Raw genomic sequence first — 20127 nt, 5'->3', positions numbered from 1 at the left:
AAGCAACACTAGGCAGTTTTGTACCTAAAATTACAGCTTCAAAATCATTGTGATTCGCCATTGATTTGCATTAGGAAAATAGAATATATGTCTTTGTTATTCCAAGTTTAGCACTACAGTTTAGCACTATGTAATTTCTGGTGGATGTCAGGAAACCAGCCCAGTCTCTTCACCTCCCCTTGATTTCAGAACGGTGCTGTGAAAGTGAATTAACTCTGCAAATGTAGGGGAATTCAGGGGCAAAAGTCCCAAAACTTACATAATTTTGTTTTAATTACTGAAAATCATGATGATAAGCTCACTGTGATATTATTTATCACAATAATACACTGCCCATTTCTAATTAAAAGGAATAATGAAAGTTAGGAATAGTCTACAATGATCCAAGTGATCTACAAGGGAGGTAATGAAGATATACTTACAGGAGGACCATCAGCTCCAGGCATACCTGGCAGACCAGGTTTCCCTGTGGGACCCTGAGAAGAGGTGTACAAAACAAAAATGGAATGTTACACACTTTTGAGTCTTGATTTACAGATAAAAGTCGTAAGTTAGATGTAACATTCATCCATGGCCAGCTGTCCAAAAGGGCATAACTGGCCTTCTCTCAATGAAGACTGAAACAACTGTGATATCCTGGAATTAACTGATCTATGTACAAGAAATTCTGGAGATGTTTAAAATATCACCTTTTCTCCTGGAGGGCCAATAGCACCTTGAGGGCCAGGCATTCCCTGTAAAAAAGAAAAATGCATGTTTTAAAATAATAATATATTTTTGGAAACAAAGTCACAAGTTTATCAATATTTGTTATTTTTCAAATATCTTAAAAATGCTTTGGATTGAAAATAGAACACCTGTAAGGAACCCATGCAGACACATGGAGAGCACAGACTCACAACCCCAAAACCTTGTGTGTAATCTGAATTAATTCAATTAATTAATTTTATTTAATAAACATTTATAATTAAAATTCAATTTTATTTGCATATTCTTTTTTCCACCTGAAACACTGGGCCTCATTCATGAAATGTGAGCAGAATGAATTCACCTGTAAATCATTCGTAAATTCTTTTTCACATGATTATATTTATATGCAATTATTTATTATTATTCAACAAATAATTCAACAAATGTATCCTCTCAATAAGCGTGATGCATGAATATATTTATATACGGTTATAAATGCACAACTCAATAGAGTAAAAGGAATTTCTTTTCTAAACTTGTGTGAGCAAGTGTGAAGATGTTCCAGATGTTCTCCTTGATAGTATGGATTTGTTAAATCAGCAGCACACTTGATTTAACACAATGAAGTATTTAATCGTGAAAAAAGGTACTGGATAATGACCTCAAATAATACCGGACTGCGATGAGGAGAAATGTGGAAATGGTTAAACCAACACATTCACACAATGAATATCACACTTACTGGAAAGGTATTTGTTTCTATTTCTAATATTATGTTTTTTGGGCAAATTAACTCTTACTGCTCAGATAAATAAATGTTTCTTAAATCACATTTTCACGGTACTGTGTAACTGAGGCATAATTTGTCTAATGCCTCGCTATAAGCTTCCCCAAAAACAAAAATACATAGAACGAAAATAAAAGGTGTTGATTTTAATGTACTTCATTAACTCAGAACCTTTTCTGTACAGTTTTTAAGGCTTTTTACTGTGATTCATCAGTGTGAGCGCTTCCTTATATGGTGCTCATTTGAACTTCATAGGCAGAGATTATGGTAATGGTATGTTAATTGTGAAGAAATGTCCACACCCTCCCAATTTGTGAACATTTGGTATTCCCTAAGATGCGCATGTTCTACTAACAAATCTGGTGTTTAGGCAGCATTCATAAATCTGGCAGAAAGTTTACAGGAATGTCCATTTCCTCATAAATTACATGCAGTTTGCTCGTGTATTTTACAAAGGATTCATAAAAGAGGCCCATTGTCTTGCCAGCTTTACAGAACCTGGAGAAAAGTGATGCAAGTATTTTGATATTAACCTGTGTTCCTGGAGATCCCTGCTGACCTGGAGGACCTGGTTCTCCTTGGGGTCCCTATGAAACACATAGAAAAATCATTAAGTATTATGTGCTGTTCCTTAGCTTAACTTCTATGAAATACAGAGAAAAAAAATGATCATTACATTTATGTGCCATTCTTTAGCTTAGTTTCTTTTAAAATACCAGATTAAATGACTTGTAGACATTGAAAAGATTTTACTAACCAAATTTCCTTTTGGACCAGGAGGGCCATCGCTTCCACGCACACCCTTAAAGAAGAAAAACACAGTGAAACCTATAGATACAGTTACATTATTTTAACTTAAAATAAATATGATATACAAAGGTTAATTGCTTAGATTAAAATATATATATATATATATATATATATATATATATATATATATATATATATATTTTGATGGTACGGTCCATGCCTGTAGAGGCTGAAACGGGGAGGTGAACAGGGAGGAGTAAAGGATGGCTTATAAATGCGTATGAAGCCGAACCCCTGTTGGATGAATGAATATGAGAAAAGGGTGGAGACGGTGTGGAGGTGGGAGCAAGTTTAAAACAGGAGGCTCGGTGGGTTTGATAATGGCTGAACACAGCTCTGAATATGGGGATCAGCAGGAATGACCCAGTGTGGAGGAGCGAGCTGACGTAGTGAAGCAGTCGAGTCGAGATCCGTCTCCTGAACTAAATGAAGCCAGACAAATGAGTTTGTCTGACACGGAAAAGACGTGAATTTGCGGGGTATATATAGGGCTGAGAGGAGTTTGGGCGTGGTCCTACTCCCAAAATGATGTTATTACATAACTTCAAATATATATATTATATTATATATTATATAGCTTCCCTGTAGTGGCTTGTGGTCTTTAGCTAAACTACATTTAATATTACAGCTACATTTAATATACCAGCTATAATATTAAGACATTTCTTTGTTTCCACACCCATTGTCAATTTGATCATTTATTGTCTGAAACCACTTTATACTGTTCAGAGTCTCTGTGGGTGCAAATCTCCCCAGAATCACTGGGCACAAGGCAGAAAGATAACTGAATTGTAAAAAGGGCCCCAGTTGGAGGAAACCAGAGCATTGGAGAAAACATCCACAGGTACAAGGACTGCACTGCACTTACACTGAAAGTCTTTCTTTAATACACTTATTACTTCCTGGCATATTGCACTCAATGTAAGGTAATTTGTGTAAATTGAATGTTAGATCCTCTTTTGTAAGTCGCTATGGATAAAAGCGTCTGCCAAATGCGTAAATGTAAAACAAGGAGAACACTCCAAACTCCACAGACTGTGACCTGAGATGGGGCTTGAACACACAACCCCAGAACCTGAGAGATCTATGACAGTGATGCTACCTGTTGCACCACCGTGCCTCAGCTCTACTTAGGGAAAAATATTTTGCCTAATGCAATAAGGCAAAAAATATTGCATTTTTAAAATGCAATAATTTGATTTCTTCATCCTCTTTAATTGTTACTGAACTGACCAGATCAACCTGGTTGTATTATGTAATGTAAACAAATTGGGAATATTTTCCCTGCAACACACTCAAAAATGGTGCGACACAAAAATGAGTGTGAAAAATTTTGACTGTTTTGAAATATTAAACTATAAAAATGAGAACATAAAATGGATAAAACTACAGCTATCAAAAGCCAAGTATCTGACAACAAGATCAGTCATACCTATATTATTCTACATCAAGAATGTTTAGAATTTATGTATTTCCATTTCTATCATAAATAATACAAATATTTAGGGAATCAGATAAAAAACTCATTCCACATATTTTTATTTTGTTGTTGCCTTTTTAATGAAAAGCAAACCTTGTGTTCTCTTCCTTTCAGACAGTTATGAAGAAATGGTAAAAGCAAACATTTGTCATGGTATGGGTGCACCAAAATAAACTGTCAAGCAACAGAGGAGCTTAACACTTAGCAACACAACACACCACACCACAACCACATTGTTACTGCAGTACTGAGAAAGCTCCACCTACTTGCCTTTTGGTGGTCAAGTAGCAGTTCAGACCATTGAAAAACAGGCCCACATATTTAAAAATTCAAAGCAATATTTAAAATACTGTTGATAAATGCAGAACTAGACCTTATGCCTTTGGAGCACTTAGAAACAAGAATGTCATTTTAATATTTTGGCTAATGTTTTGGTTCTTAGCTTTTAAGTGTTTGCAGGACAACATTGTAGCAGTTATCAGAAAATATACTGAAACTTACCGGAGGGCCAGAGATTCCAGGAGGACCTTTAGGCCCCAGCAAACCACGGGGCCCCTATAAAACATGACAGAAAAAACTTATTCATCATATTTTAATACAACACAATACAAAATGTGTGCAATATGTATTTGTAGCTGTTACAAATATTTACAGGAAAAACAGGGCATAAACATTCTGAGTTATGTTTTAAATGTTGGTCCATAGACACAGACTGTGACTAATCAGACTCATGACATTTATATTTTCTTCAACTAGAATGATTTCTTCTGTAAATAACAATTAATTACTGTACTACATTAAATTAGTTTAGTAGGAGATAGTAGTTGTTATGAATGTGTAGTGATGAAGCAGCCTAGATAGATTTAAAAAATTAAAAATTAAAATAAAAAAAATATTTTCAATAAACCTAATTATACACGGTGGTTCATTAACATCCTGGTTTGTAGTTGTGCTTGATCATTAACATCCTGGTTTAAAGTTGATTTATACTTCTGCATTGACTCTAACACAAGCCTCATAGGCTACGCAAAAGTCCTACGTATGGTGGCCATTTTAGGACATCAAGTTTAAGTCATGCTTTAACAAGATTGGATAGGTGCACTGAGTTTTGATACATGATACTTGACAACTGACACCTGACAACTGATACCTGACAAATGACACCTGATAACTGACATCTGATACCTGATACCTGACAACTGAGTAGTGATAACGGAGACTTGAAGCATTGTTTTATGTTAGCTGACTGCGTTACAGAGGCGGCATGACTCAAATTAATTTGAAACATGACACTTTTAATTCTGATACATGACGACTTGTTAAAGCTGACACAGATCTCTGATGATGTCCTAAAATGGCCACCATACCTACGCCGTTGTGAGCATTTCAATAATTCTGAATTCAGTGAATTGGTGTCTGTGTCACTCTGCAATCTCACCACTACACACTAGGACTGAATCTTAAACATCTTCTTCTACACTACATAGCACACAATGCAGTGGTGTAGTAGAATTAATTTTATAAATATTTAAAGTGCACTCTCTTTAGGGAGTAGTTCGTTGTTTCCGGACAGAGCAAGTAACAAATACAGAGAAAGTAACAAATTCTAATGTTGGGCATGTTTATCTTGCATGGTCCTACTTCTCATTGAGACAGAGATGTCTGTATTTTCCCTTGTTCAACAATCTTATTCATCCCTAAAGCCCTCGCCATGGCTGAGGAAATCACTTGTTGTGTCCAAGGCGGAGTGTACCTACATTTCTGGAGAGGTGTGCATTAGGCAACACAGAATGAAAACTGTCTGTGTGGGTTTCCTCCGGGTGACTGTCTGTGAGGAGTGTGGTGTGTTCTCCCTGTGTCTGTGTGGGTTTCCTCTGGGTGACTGTCTGTGAGGAGTGTGGTGTGTTCTCCCTGTGTCTGCATGGGTTTCCTCCAGGTGACTGTCTGTGAAAAGTGTGGTGTGTTCTCCCTGTGTCTGCGTGTGTTTCCATCGGGTGACTGTGAGGCGTGTGGTGTGTTCTCCCTGTGTCTGAGTGGGTTTCCTCCGGGTGCTCCAGTTTCTTCCCACAGCCCAAAAATAAATGTTGGAAGGTGGATTGGAGACTCAAAAGTCTCTGTAGGTGTGAGTGTGTGAGTGAATGTGTGAGTGGGTGTTGCCCTGCAAAGGACTGGCGCCCTCTCCAGGGTGTGTCCCTGTCTTGCACCCAGTGATTCTGGGTAGGCTTCGGACCCACCGCTACCCTGAATTGGATAAGCAGTTACAAACAATAAATGAATTAATGATTTTCATTTTTTAACTTTCCAATATATTTTTCATTTTAAGTCTTATTCATTTCAGTTGCAGATTTTATTCTTTCAGATTCAGATTTTTTTCATATCTTTTTCAGTTACAGATCCTTTATTTTCACTTTTCTTGTTTTTCCGTTTCAGAATTTTGCCCCGATTCTGCCATGGGAGGCTGGGCATCACCTTAAAGGGGCCTGATGACCTGAATATATAAGATATGAACTTTCAGTTTCAGAGTTTTTTTTTTTTTCAAATGTGCAAAACATCTGTCCCTAAATTAGCTCCACACTACTGGTCCTTTCCTACAAATGATTCAGTCATCTACCAGCAGGTAGATTCACACTGAGCTGGGAGAGATTAATGCAAAGCAATACTGAGAGGATATCACTGAATGTCAAGTTGAAAAAAGTTTATACTGTCAATGGCCAAGGAAAAATTATGTGGTCATGCCTTTGCAAACCTGCTCAGCTCATTATTATCATAATATTTGTCACATAACTTTAATGGAACAGACTGCTATATTGTGTATGTATTAAAGATGTTTGTTTAGGATTATTTCTAATATGATATGACACTCACTGGTTCACCTGGGAGTCCTCTGGGTCCAACATCTCCATCATCTCCCTGGGAAAAACAAGAAAAGTTAAGAAAACTTCAATAGAAATAGAAAGAAATGTGAGAAAAAAATCTTAGAAAATTCACATTTTAAACAACTCAAATTATTCTATATTATGAATGCTCTCATAGACAGTAAAAACAATTTTATTTATATTTTGAAAATGATATATTTTTAATAATAAAATTAATGGCTATTTTCCCTTGACTAATTTATGAAGTTAATTACTCTCTCTCCATCCTCTCCAGGGGGTCCCTGTGGTCCCATTCCTCCAGTGTTGCCCTTGAGACAAGAAAAGATTAAAGAAAATGTCATTCATTGGTTTGTGGCATATCTGTATATTTTTTATGTGCCATCGGTAAATACATGTTAACCATTTTAATGCTGCTTTTTTAGAGATTTGTACTGCTATAAGCAGCATATTATGTAGCGTACTATCCTTTAAATATTCCAAAAAGTGTACCATTCAACTGACATAAATTGAAAGCACCATGAAGCAATAGGTACAATATAATATAAATACTTCTTTGATTAGCATGCATGTTCTGATAAACAATGGAGCACATACCCGATGACCTTTGTCTCCTGGCAGTCCAGGCAACCCATCAAAACCACGGTCACCCTAAAATGGTGAGAAAATACCAGTACGGACTTTTATATTAAAACATTACTCTGGAATACTGGAAGACTGGAAGCAATCATATAGATTTAGTATATGAAAACTCACCATAATTAGTGTTTAACACTAATTAAACTCTATTTAAAACCAGGCAACAAACATAACATCATGAAAATCAGAACTGATGGCTGAATATATCTTACCTTAATTCCAGTTTCCCCTGGCATTCCACGAGCACCGTCAGCTCCAGGACGCCCCTTCAACAGCATCATGAATATTCACCAAAAACCATGAGCATTTTACAGTACACTTAAATATCTCAAGATGCTATTTTAAAGACAGATAAATTCATTGGCCCAAAAAATAAACACTTACTCTTCTTCCAGGCTTGCCAGGTGGACCAAGCACTCCTTGAGGTCCTCTGGGACCCTGCGGAATCAATGAGATGTACATGATATCATGTGGCAGCAAAATTTATATGGGTCATGTAACTGAACATTTTGTGTTTTTGAGATTCAGTGTCAGGAATCTCAGGAATCAATGAGCACATAACACTTACATTACACACAATTACAAAGACATTCTAACCTGAGCTCCAGGATCACCACACTCTCCCTTCAAACCAGTGCTTCCAGGTGAACCCTATTAAAGACACAAGTGAAAGTGGCAATTATACACAGGATAAAATGAAAAATATCCCATGCAAGGTTTTCTTACATGCATTTTATAGTAGTAAATTATTTTGAATATGGATAAAAAGCAACTGTTTGTCTTACCATTGGACCAGGTCGGCCAGTAAAACCCATTGGCCCTGATGGGCCCTTCAGAGCCAGCTAAAACAAAACAAACAAACAAACAAAAAATGCAAAAGTATGACATAATTATTAATTATATTATAAAATCAACAGATTAGCGTGTATGAAAGTAAGCAATTGTTAGTTACAATGTCAAGTTGTTGTCACTAGTTCAAACTTGTTCATGACACACATGCACACTGTGTGTGAGTGTTTGTGTGTGTGTGTGTGTGTCTGTGTAAAATTATGTATGATTATTTTTTTGTCAACCCTACTTGATTAAGCCAAGTATGTATAGCAGTGAGGTATGTAAATCTTTGTAACAAAGGGCAGCATGGTGGCACAGCAGGTAGAAAAATATCTATTCTATAAATCTACAAATGTATCCAAATTCTGGATTTTTTAAATAGTTTTTTTATTTTCATTTTTGGTGGTGGCGCAGTCACACAGCTCCAGGATCCTGGAGGTTGTGGGTTCAATTTCCGCTACAGGAGTGAGTCTGTGAGGAGTTTGGTGTGTTCTCCCCATGTCTGCATGGGCTTCCTCCGGGTGCTCCGGTTTCCTCCAACGGTCTAAAAGCCATTAAATCTTGGAGTGATATTGAATTAACCCGTGGAAAAACATGTTTCTTTGCTCTTCTTTTATACAATCTGCATTCTTTTGTTGCACATTACATTAAAGTATCTAAGCTGACACCTTTGTGAACATCTGTGTATAATGCTTAGAGAAGGATAAACCAGAATTAATTTTCATCAAGACAAAGTTTACCTTTGCTTTGATTTGCACTATTATTCTAAAATGTGGAGAAATGTACCACTGTTTTAGTTGTATGCATTTGTAACTACTGACTCTAACTGAATATGTATTAACTATGACTTTACTACATAAACTTTCTTGCCCATTACTGACAACCAGTGCTTTTTCTGAGATAAACGGCTCAAATTTGTAACATACCCGAGCCTGGGAAAGAATAGCCTGAGCTTGAGCCTCCTGTGCTGAGACAATTGGGCCCTTGTCACCTCCACTTTGTCCAAATCTGAACTATAAAGCAAAAGTAGACATATTATCACACTTTACTTTAAAAATATTAGTAAAAGAGCATGAAGTGTGTTCTTGAAAATCTTGGCTATAGTTAAAAAACAACAAAATAGCAAGAGCTGTAGAAAGCACCAAGTTAATACTGTGTAATTTTTTTTTTGCTTTCTCCAAAACTAAAATGCAACAAAAAAATTTTTCTTCTCATTCCTTTTTACATTACATATATTTTTTCCCTCAAATTTAAAAGCATACTAATGCTCTTATGTAAAATAAGATAAACACTGTCTACTTAAAACCTATTGCTTAATTTACTGAATTATATTCTTATGCTGACATCTAGTGGTGGAAGGAATTCGGACACAATCTTGGACATGGACATAAAACGGAAATATGATAAACAATAAACAAACAAACAAATGGCAATAGAGGTAGTACATACAGGAAGCATAACAGATGTTCCAGGAGGTCCAGGGACACCATTAGCTCCAGACAGGCCAGGCTTACCAGGTGGACCCTGAAGAAGAGGTAATTTAAACTACCATTCTCACCCATATGTTAATACACTTCACAAGCAAGATCATAAACTCACCCTCTCGCCTGGATCACCCACAGACCCAGGAGGTCCGTGAGGCCCAGCTGGGCCAGGGAGACCCTACAGTGGAGCAATGAAGAAAAAACTGAGCGGCAAAATATGTTGGTAATACACAATGGTAAGATAAATATTATTGCATGATTAAAGTGTAAATATTATTCCATATGTACATCAACATGATACATATTTTGAATATTAAATCTATGCATGCAAGAAAAAATATATAAAAACTTGAAGAGTAAGAGGTTTTGGTTAAAATGGGAAGAATAGAAATGACTGAAAATAAACGCTTTACCAAATACTATACAAAGATAACAGAAAAAAAAAGGTATATACTTGCAAGGTATATCTTACACTATGTTTTGATTGAGTGCTCTTTAAATGCGCTCATAATAATCATATACATCTAGTCATCCAAATATTGCATACAATAAAATATTTTAGATATAGTCATAGATATGTACATTTAATTAATATATATGCACTTCTGTTATCAGATAATGGGATAACTATAGGTCACCGTGTGCAAGGTAATAATTGATGTTCTGCTTTGAACCAGATAATGGCAAAAGTATTTGCAGCTCAACAATAAACTCCCAAAAGTAGCAGGATGTGATGTAAAAGTGCAAACCAGATTTTTAGAGAAGAGCTTTTAAACAACAAGCTTCTGTTCTTGGACCCAGAATATTTCAGTAAAAGTAGTTTTCCTGTTTAAAAAATATATGCAATATGAAGTTTCTTTTAAAATCCACTTCAATTCAGTCCGCAGCCTGCTAAACCACAGCAAAAAGTTGCATTTCATTTCCTAGTGTCACATGGCCCTGTTTCAAAGTGGCAGCGTGTGAATCTGTTTCCAGCCACATCTCTGTACCCCTCCATAGCTCTGTTCCATTGTGTAGCATCGTATCGTGAGACATTTTCACTGCAGCATGTGTGACACAATCTGCTGTGGGTTAGTTTGCAGTCTGTCCCCCTTTAGAGCAATCCTTGCACAAAAATTATTGAGAAAAGTCTGTGTTTGAATAAAGCTCTGAACGTGTTTGTGGATTCCTCTGCTGAAATAATCATTTTTGCCACTTGCCCTATCTTCACTTTTAGTTTTTTTTTTAATTTGTGAGTCACTGATCTATTTGTTAACTATGAGCTTCATAACATGATGCTGGCTGGAACCGCAGTGGGAGGAGACAGTGGGTTGGGTAAATGTCTATCATTTTCAACTATAGCCAGTCAGATACAAGATTGTCACTTTTATTCACCTTTATGTTCTATTAAGCCAATCTACAACAGGATTTTTTTTATTGTTTTCCAAATGCAGCCACTCAGTTCCAAATGAAGGCTGTAACCAATGTGCTATTGGCCAAAGTCTAGTGGGTGAAAAATTTATTGCTCTTTTTATGGTTTAATATGTTTGTTAACGAGCAATGACTTTCCTATAGCAATCTTTAAATAAATGTTAAATAGTGCAAAGAGAGGGCTTTGCAATATGCTGTTTACATTACCATTTAATAGCCAGCTAACTGAAGAAATGCAATTCTGAGTTGAATGCATGTATACTCAGTCAATATTGTAGTTCTCTAAAATTCACTCACTGCTGGTCCTTCTGGTCCCGGTGGGCCATCGATCAGCATTCCCTATGAAAATGATAATGAAGACATAAATGAAATAAATGTTTTATGTGTTATGTTTTATGCATAGTTTGCATTTCTGTTCAAAATAATATTAAAAATGTTCAAAATAATACATGGTATTACTAACTAAAAGCCCAGTATTACACTGAAAATGGATTCCTTTTCATATTTTTTACCCATAAGAGCCTGTGATGACATGTGTCACAAACCCTTTATAAGGTTTGGAAAGTTCCCTACACAGTTTTATCCTTCACTTTAAATCATGATGTCCTATGTGCATCTTGGATGTAGTCACATGACAGTTTCTGAGTTTGTGAACGTGTGACATCATTTACAGAATGACTGTGTGACTGGCGGGGCGGCACGGTGGCAGGTAGTGTCGCAGTCACACAGCTCCAGGGGCCTGGAGGTTGTGGGTTCGATTCCCGCTCCGGGTGACTGTCTGTGAGGAGTTGGTGTGTTCTCCCCGTGTCTGCGTGGGCTTCCTCCGGGTGCTCCGGTTTCCTCCCACAGTCCAAAAACACACGTTGCAGGTGGATTGGCGACTCGAAAGTGTCCGTAGGTGTGAATGTGTGAGTGTGTGTGTTGCCCTGTGAAGGACTGGCGTCCCCTCCAGGGTGTATTCCCGCCTTGCGCCGGATGATTCCAGGTAGGCTCTGGACCCCCCGCGACCCTAAATTGGATAAGCGGTTACAGATAATGGATGGATGGATGGATGTGTGACTGGCGAAGACATAGAGAACAGAAATGTTTACTTATCCCATTTCAAGAACAAAATGTTGAACAAGTTACAAAATGGTTGTTGTGATGTTTATCTAACAGTGGGATTTTAACCCAAAAATAATACAGAACATGGCGAGAAATGTGAAAAAAATGTGTTCCATGTTTCTTTGGTCTGTTTTGTATTTTTCAAAATTTGGCTTCATGTTGAATTACATTTGGGTTCTATTGGATTAATGCAGTTATACCCCTCATTGTTGATCTGCATTTGAATAGTTGGTTTCATCATCAGCAGCAGCATTTTTATCTGCTCAATCAATTTCAGAGTTGTTGTGGCAATAGGGTGAACAAAGTATCCCAAACAGTGTCTCTGTCTCCTGCAATTTCCACAAGCTCCTCATGGGGGATCCCCAGGCATTCTCAGGCCAGCTGGGAGATATAATCACTCCAGTGTGTCCAGGGTATTCCCTGAGGCCTCTTCCCATTTGACCATGACCTGGTACACTTCCAGCAGGAGGGGTGCAGAAGAAACCCTTTCATGTCTGTGAAGCATTTTTAAAAGGAACTTCTACTCCAGTGGTGCCCAATTCAACAATCCACTCTAAATTATCTCATCCACCTAATCAGTGAAGTCATGAACCTGAAAAGTTTTAGGTGAGTGCTGAAATAAAACTAGGACTGTACATATACTTTAGAATTTCATGATAATCAAGAATGATACACTTACAGGCTCTAGGACAGCAGGCTCTCCCTTCTCTCCTTTCTGGGCTCTCACTGAAGCCTGAGGAAAACATACATGTAGCCCACAATAGAGCTCAGTCAATACACAGACAGAAAAACATCCAAAATCCACATTAAACAAACTCTACCTTAAAGAATTGGGGGAACACCAATTATGCCTAGTCTTGACTAAACTGCAAAGTCAATTTGGTTTTATCATTGCAAATTATTTACATCAGGCTTAGGCTTAGTCTGGAAACCGAATCCTGATACCTTTAAAACCTGAATTAAATGAAAATCACAAAATGCGAGCACTTGAATGGCATTTTTTCAACTGGGTACATCATGGCAAAAATGGCTGGACATGCTTATTGAGACCTCATATACAGATACAAAATAACCACCATATAAATGATAATATTGACAAACGTGTGTCAGTGTTTAATTTTATGTTCAGTTTATTTGTGCTTTTAATCCCCACATTTTCTTGGTTTAATAAACATTGCTTCCACCAATGTTTGTGTGATTTTATTAAGTGAAAAAAGTTAAAGAATCCAAACCTTAGTATAGTCCAACTTGTTTCTGCTTACATAGACCTCAGTTCCATTGTCTTTCCAGAAATCAGATGTAAAGCCAAAGTCTTACCAGGTCTGTAGCCTCAGAATCAGCCTCAGAACTTTCACTAATCTTAAACTAAGGCTTGTGTGTACACGTCATAGACACATTCTGCTAATTATTTGTATATCTTTGCTACGTCGAAAACAAGTAATTGTCCATTAGAGCTACAATACATGTTGTTCCATGATTCATGTCCTCTAACAAATAAAATGATGGTTGTTGTGGTTTTAGATGATGAACGAGGGACTTGTTAGTAACTAAATTAATATGTTTAATCTAGGTAGAAGTGGTATATACTGCAGAATCACATGCATACAGAAATGTCCTTAAGCACAAATAAAACAGGACTATGTTGTTTTGGAAAACAATGTTGTCCATATTAACTGATCTAGGACTATATGTAAATATGATTCAGCATGGGGAAACGTCAAAGCTGGTTTAGTTCAAACCAAGGAACAAAATATTTTACAGCTATAGATTTAATACTGCTGAGCTACAGATCTGAGAGTAAGATTCTAACATGTTGCTTCACATTACTGTAAGATGCCTTTTAGCTCTGCATAGTTTAAAGGCAAATGCTACATTTGCCCTTAAATTTCAAGAGCTTGGATGAGAATTTGCCACAAATGACTTACACCTCCCTCTTCTGTAACAGCAGACATAACAGGGCCCATGGTACCATCCGTATCGCTTTCAGAGACAGGCTCGCTGTAATCCTTATAGGAATAGTCATACTCCTTCATGCCAAAGTCTCCTGTCAAATATTCTTCGGTAAAACCATCGTCTGACGTCTCACCATCTGCTTTTGTCTTTTGTACCTCTTCACCCACTAGTATATTCTCCTCAGCCTGGGGGATTCAATTGGGAAAATGGAGAGCAGAAAGAAAAGAGTGGTACAACAGAAAATAGTTAAAAGATAAATGAAAGCAAGAGATGGATTAGTATGGGGAAAATAAAATACATTTGATATTCAGAAGGGTGGTAAGGGAAGAAATAATAGAGAGAATGAGAAACAGACAATGGAAATCAGAAAATCTGAATAAATCTTACCTGTGAATATAAATATGAAATGGACACAAAAAAACTAAACTGACCAAATTAGTTAAAGTTTAACTAACTTTCATATAAATACCAAAGGGAGATAACACTGAAATTTAAATAAGCCAATATTTAGTATATTGTATAGTGAACATTATCATTTATCGTCAACAGTACATTTGATCACAGAATCATGTTTACTGTGCCTCAAAACCAATAGTGATTTAAGATAAATGCACTATATTACACATGATTACTGTGTTATCACTAGGTTATCATGCCTCTTAAGAGAGAAGAGTATGATAATGGACACATTTTATGGAATAAAGTGTTACCTCAGATTCTATTGAAGTGTAGATTAAAGTTAACTGCTTCTTTTGAAATTCCTTAACAACAACTTACCATTTTCAAGGGTCATAAAGGCATGTGGTTACAAATCCAACCAGTTTTTAATGACAAGATTCATATAAATACTGATATGATGATGATAACAACTGCCATCAAATCTCATTTTCTTACTTATTTACAAAGAGGGAAATGACTCATTACAGCTAGAATTCTTGCATAAAGCAACAATTGCTAAAGGTTTTACTTACAAAACTACACATCTCTCTCTTTTTAGCGTGCTGAAGACATCAAATTCAAAATCTGCTCAAATTAATAAATACAAACTACATGGTTCATGAAAATATTTTGTGCTTTTGTCAGTTAAATAAAGGTTTTCCAGACAGGGCATTCCTATGTCTAAAAGAGATGATATTTTTAAGATCTCAAAATGTCATTAGCAGTTCAGGGAAGAATGCATGGCATACAATCTACATTGAGCAGCCAGGCATTCCTGTTTGACCTTAAGATTAATATTTCTTTTTTTTTTTTTTTTTTTGAAACTATAAATAGATTTCTACATTCTACAGCAAATCTGTAATCAAAGAAAGTCTTAAATAAAATGGATGCTGTGCATTCCTCTTTTGGAGAAGTGATGCAACTCTAGCTGCACATGTAAGAAATTGTATCATCACAGATTACACTGACATGCCAAAATCATGGGATAGCAGAATGTGAATCGATTATGAATTGGCATTACTTCAGGCGACAACGTGACCATGCCTAAACCTGTAGAAGTTGTGTGTTAATTTATAAATGAGTTTGAACAAAGTCCAGTGTGCTCATGGTAAGAAGACATTTAATTATTGTGTGCCATGAGATGACATGAGCTCAAACAAGGGAGGATAGTAGGAGCTAGAATGATGGGAAATTTCATTTCAGAAGTTGTGCAGGCATATATAGTCAATTTACATACTGCTATCCTGTGACTTTGGGCATGTCAGTGTATTATGGAGTTGAATGTATTACATTCAAAAAGGGCTGGTCTCACCTCCATAGACACATGCTCAATTTGTTCTTCATCTTCTAGCTTAACTACCAGGCTGTCTAATTCAGCAGTTTGAAGTGAATGATTTACCTGGTTATTTCATGTCCAGTCACCTCACTCTTTGGCTGTAAGCTGGCCCCCCTGCTCTGTAGGGGTGTGCTCAGCCTCAGAGAAAGCAGTAAGTGTATCCTGATTGGGTAAGCCAAGAAAAAGATAGGAACAAGATGGAGGTATCCAGATTTGAAGAAAAGAGTCTGGTTAGTTTGAGAAGAGTTCATATATTGATTAATTAGTTCAATGCAGTGAGGAAAGAGCAGTGTTTTTTTGCCACAGAAATCAAATGCCTTTGGTGTGTTCTATTCTTGCAATGCGATTACAGCAGAATTAAATATCTTGACATAAAAGTTTACATTAAAAATGATTTAAAAAATATCTTAATTTGCTTATTTTATGCTAAATTTTTTGGAATCAAAACTGAACAAAAATGCCAAATTGCAATGCCAAGATACTCGCATATTCCAGTTGCCTCTAGTATGAGGTTCAATAGGGGGCCATAACTGACTTTTCAGTTAGTCAAGATTGGTGGTCTTTGATGCTTACAATGCACACAATACCATTTAGATATATAAAGTTCATTTTCCATGCAGACATTAAAATAGGTGAGAGGGAGAAGGAAAAAACAATGACTGATCATAGTCTTCAACCACTACTATACTATTACTATTATTATTATTATTAATAATATTAATAATAATAATAATAATAATAATAATAACAATAATAGAGTAGACAAAAATTTGTGCATATATAATAACAACCTTAATAGATATCACAGATGTTAGCAAATAATAATAACACTAATATATATATATAAATTTATATATATATATATAAATTTATATATATATATATAATTTTTTTTTTCATTTTTTTCTATCGGTTCACTCATATTTTATTCAAATATGGATGAGAATGGAGCATTTCATGAAGAAGAAAAAAGTGACAGAATTAAATGGAGAGGAAAGATCTTTTAATCTGGAGATCTACAGTAAGATTAATTTATAGGTTTGTCATTAAAATTAAATTTATTGACAGATGGCATGCTGATGAAACTACTCGCTACAATGGTACATTAAGTTAGTCTGTATGTGTAGATTGGTAGTGTCAAGATATTGAAGTGGAAATAAAAGACTGTACAGGCAGTCATGCGGATGTGTTACAATATGTACCGCTTTATCATATCGCTTTATATGACCATTTAGATCATTTGATATATGAAACGGTGGAGGGAGTCCAGCGGGTCAGTATCTTCCAACCTCATTTTTGGGAATGTCATCTTTATGGTTTTGCTAATTGTTTTCTTGTTTCTATTCTGCCAATAAATATAATGCTCATTTATAGAGTATTTAAGGTTTATCCTGCACTGTACTCATTTAATTATCTATTAAATTATTATGAAGAGTACATAGACAATTGATTTTATAAACAATTTCACCTTAACAATTTAAAAATAATCACAATCTTGCATTCATACAAACTCTGGCCTGATTATGAACTAAGCACTCAAAACCAAGTGAAGGAAAATTATTTTCCCACAGGTTATGTGGGAAACACTTTAACATATTTATCAGAATACAACAAATGTTCTGGGTTTATACAACTATGTTTACTGCTGTGAAAGAAGTGGGATAATGGTACAGCACTTAAATAGAGATAATACTGGGGACTCTTGTATATATTGAGGAGAATAATTAATCACAAGAACCCTCAGTCAAATTATTTTATGTCATAAAGAATTTTTACTGAATTTAGTCAGGGTACTCCGTGAAAAGGCCAGAACACACCAATGCAGTTGTCAGACAAACGTATAAACAATAAAGTATTGACATGCAACTGTGAGAAGCAAACAGTCTAAATTCTCCAAGCATTCAAAGGCATGACCAACAACCAAGTATTTCTGATTGTTTGTGTTTGTTTGTGTTGTTTGGTCAGTGTGCTCTGGTTTCCTACGGTGTCATGAAGTAAATATGAATGACACTTTCAGACTATCAGACCAAAAGCAACAAAAAACTGCCTTTAAGCAAAAACTAAGGCATTTGTTTAAATTATTTTATAGGAATTCTCATTGTTTCATGTGTATAAACCTAAAAGATGAGTGTTGGGTCTACATTCACAACACACCACACAATCAGAGTGTTGTCTGTATCATATTCTATTTACTGCAATAATACCTATGTAGGATAATATCATAATTTGTGAATACAGACCCTGGTTCCCTACATGATGAGGTCGGAAATAAAGATCTGGACAGCCAACAGGGGCTTTTAATTTGGTACCTGTTGATAACCATTGGTTGCTTTCTTCTTGGATTTGTCTGGAGCGGAGATGGTGGTACCACTGACTGCAGCCTTGTTGAAGGGTGGGAATTGTTTGGTCATTGATTTGATGTTATTGACGTCTACCAACACCTGGGGTTTTTCTGGCTTGAGAGGGTTGGGAATAGACAAAGGCACAGGGGCTGGAGCAGGTATGTGTACTGGGGTTGGTGTCCCTTTCTTTGATATGTGCTTCATGCTACCAGGCTTCTGGATGACTACAACCTCAGATGTGTCTTTGAATCTGAAAGTCTTTTTGACTGCATCTGTTCCACTTTTCCCAGCTTTTAAATGTAATGTCTCACTTTTTTTTGTTTTGATTTTGCTTGCCTCCGTTTTTTCATTGACTACTTTGATTATTTTACCCTTGTCAGTATTCACTGATTTTAATAGATTCACATTTACTGCTTTTTCTTCAGCTGCCTTGCCACTTCTATGAGCTGTCTTTTGTACAACAGCCATTCCAAAGAAATTTGTTTTAGTTGTACGCTTAGTTTTTTTCTCCTCTGCTGCAGTCCAGGTCGTATAGCCATTTGCTGCTTTCCTATTGTTGTTAACTTTGTCTGCACCATTTTTTTTTTTCTTCTCAACTGCCTTATTATTGCCATTGGCACCCTTCACCTGGACTTCAGCTACCCTTCCATTTCCGTTAATTTTATTTTTACCTTTAGCAGATTTCTTTTCTGTCATTGTCTTGCTATTTCTGTTAGAAATTTCTTTTATTTTAACACTGCTTATTTTTTGCTCTGCTGCTTGAGATTTACTATTTGCCTTTCTATTTTTGCCAGTCTTAGGGGCAAATGCAGCATTTGAAACAGATCCTAATGTATGTGTTACAGATGGCTTAAATTTTGAAAGCAAAGTTTTTACAGCAGTAGCTTTGACTGGCTTGCTTGTGGCAATACTGGTTGGGAATTGGTCTGGGTTTGATGACGTCATTTGAATGGCAGATATTGATTTAGCCTTGTCAAGCTTTGCAGTGGGTTTAATTTGAGTGGCTTTTCTGTTCTATATAATATACAGTTTATTGTGTTGTTTTTGCATAATGTGTATTTGATATGGAATAGAAGATTGAAGTAGAGAGTATAAGACATACAGGGGAAAAGATGTCAGGGATGGGTGGGATTGAAAACAGTGGGGAAGGTCAGGAGGAGAGAGAAAAACACAGTTTTTCTTTGAAGACAATTACATTAGGAATCCTGGCTATTCGATGGCTAACAGAGAGACTGTTGCTGGCATTACTGGATACAGTATTCAGTGGTCATACTCATGGTCATAAAATTTTAAAGAAATAAACAATTTGTTTTTGAACTGCAGTCCAATTTATATCTGTCCATATCGGTGTTCTCCAATAATGCCACAATCTGAATTAAAGCAGCTTTTTGTGCATACAAAGGCTCAAAGGCTATTGTTTGCATGGGCACAGAGAGAAATAGGCTCATATAAAGCATGTGCTGCTGAAAATGCAAATGCATAACTGGCACACTGTCCTGCCCAGCTGTACAGAGAGAAACAATGACATACACAAAAAGACAGAGCTGACAGTAACAAGCAACACACAAATTCACTCATTTTTTGCTATTCATAGTGCCAATACAAAGATGGTAACAGTAATCAATGATAAAACAAATACTATTATAGAGTAGTGACCATATGAATAGATAAATCTACCCAAGGTCAGACACATCTCCACAGTCAAGTAGTAACATATGTTCGATACCGAGCAGCTTTGGCATTATCTGCCAAAAACCCTCACTGTATGTATGCATACTACTATCTGCTACATCGTATGTCAGAGTGACAATATTGACCCTACTAGAAAAAAAACAAACAAAAAATAAAAAAAAAACTCATAACACAATGCATAGGTGTGGATAGACATGTTTACAAAATGACATGACATCAGTCATGAACAGATTAATCATGTATATTATTATATATTTA

The 20127-nt window shown here is 36.2% G+C and overlaps 1 protein-coding gene across 2 annotated transcripts in view; it reads right to left on the bottom strand.

Moving 5' to 3' along the window:
• Positions 1–20127, bottom strand: part of col11a2 (collagen, type XI, alpha 2) — a 66582-nt gene that overhangs the window by 22959 nt on the left and 23496 nt on the right. For both annotated transcript variants that reach the window (XM_066675783.1, XM_066675784.1), the window contains 18 exons: positions 14034–14246; positions 12788–12841; positions 11302–11343; positions 9710–9772; positions 9560–9634; positions 9037–9123; positions 8065–8121; positions 7877–7930; positions 7664–7717; positions 7492–7545; positions 7238–7291; positions 6898–6951; positions 6633–6677; positions 4269–4322; positions 2235–2279; positions 2011–2064; positions 690–734; positions 423–476 (listed from right to left, as the gene is read on the bottom strand). In XM_066675783.1, coding sequence (XP_066531880.1) covers positions 423–476; positions 690–734; positions 2011–2064; positions 2235–2279; positions 4269–4322; positions 6633–6677; positions 6898–6951; positions 7238–7291; positions 7492–7545; positions 7664–7717; positions 7877–7930; positions 8065–8121; positions 9037–9123; positions 9560–9634; positions 9710–9772; positions 11302–11343; positions 12788–12841; positions 14034–14246 — 1158 coding nt within the window. The remainder of the gene's footprint in view (positions 1–422; positions 477–689; positions 735–2010; positions 2065–2234; positions 2280–4268; positions 4323–6632; positions 6678–6897; positions 6952–7237; positions 7292–7491; positions 7546–7663; positions 7718–7876; positions 7931–8064; positions 8122–9036; positions 9124–9559; positions 9635–9709; positions 9773–11301; positions 11344–12787; positions 12842–14033; positions 14247–20127) is intronic.

This window comes from Hoplias malabaricus, chromosome 6 (genome assembly GCF_029633855.1).
Source record: "Hoplias malabaricus isolate fHopMal1 chromosome 6, fHopMal1.hap1, whole genome shotgun sequence".
Classification (NCBI taxonomy): Eukaryota; Metazoa; Chordata; class Actinopteri; order Characiformes; family Erythrinidae; genus Hoplias; species Hoplias malabaricus.
Note: the sequence above shows the minus strand (reverse complement) of the source record. Positions and strands in the feature narration are given on the sequence as shown.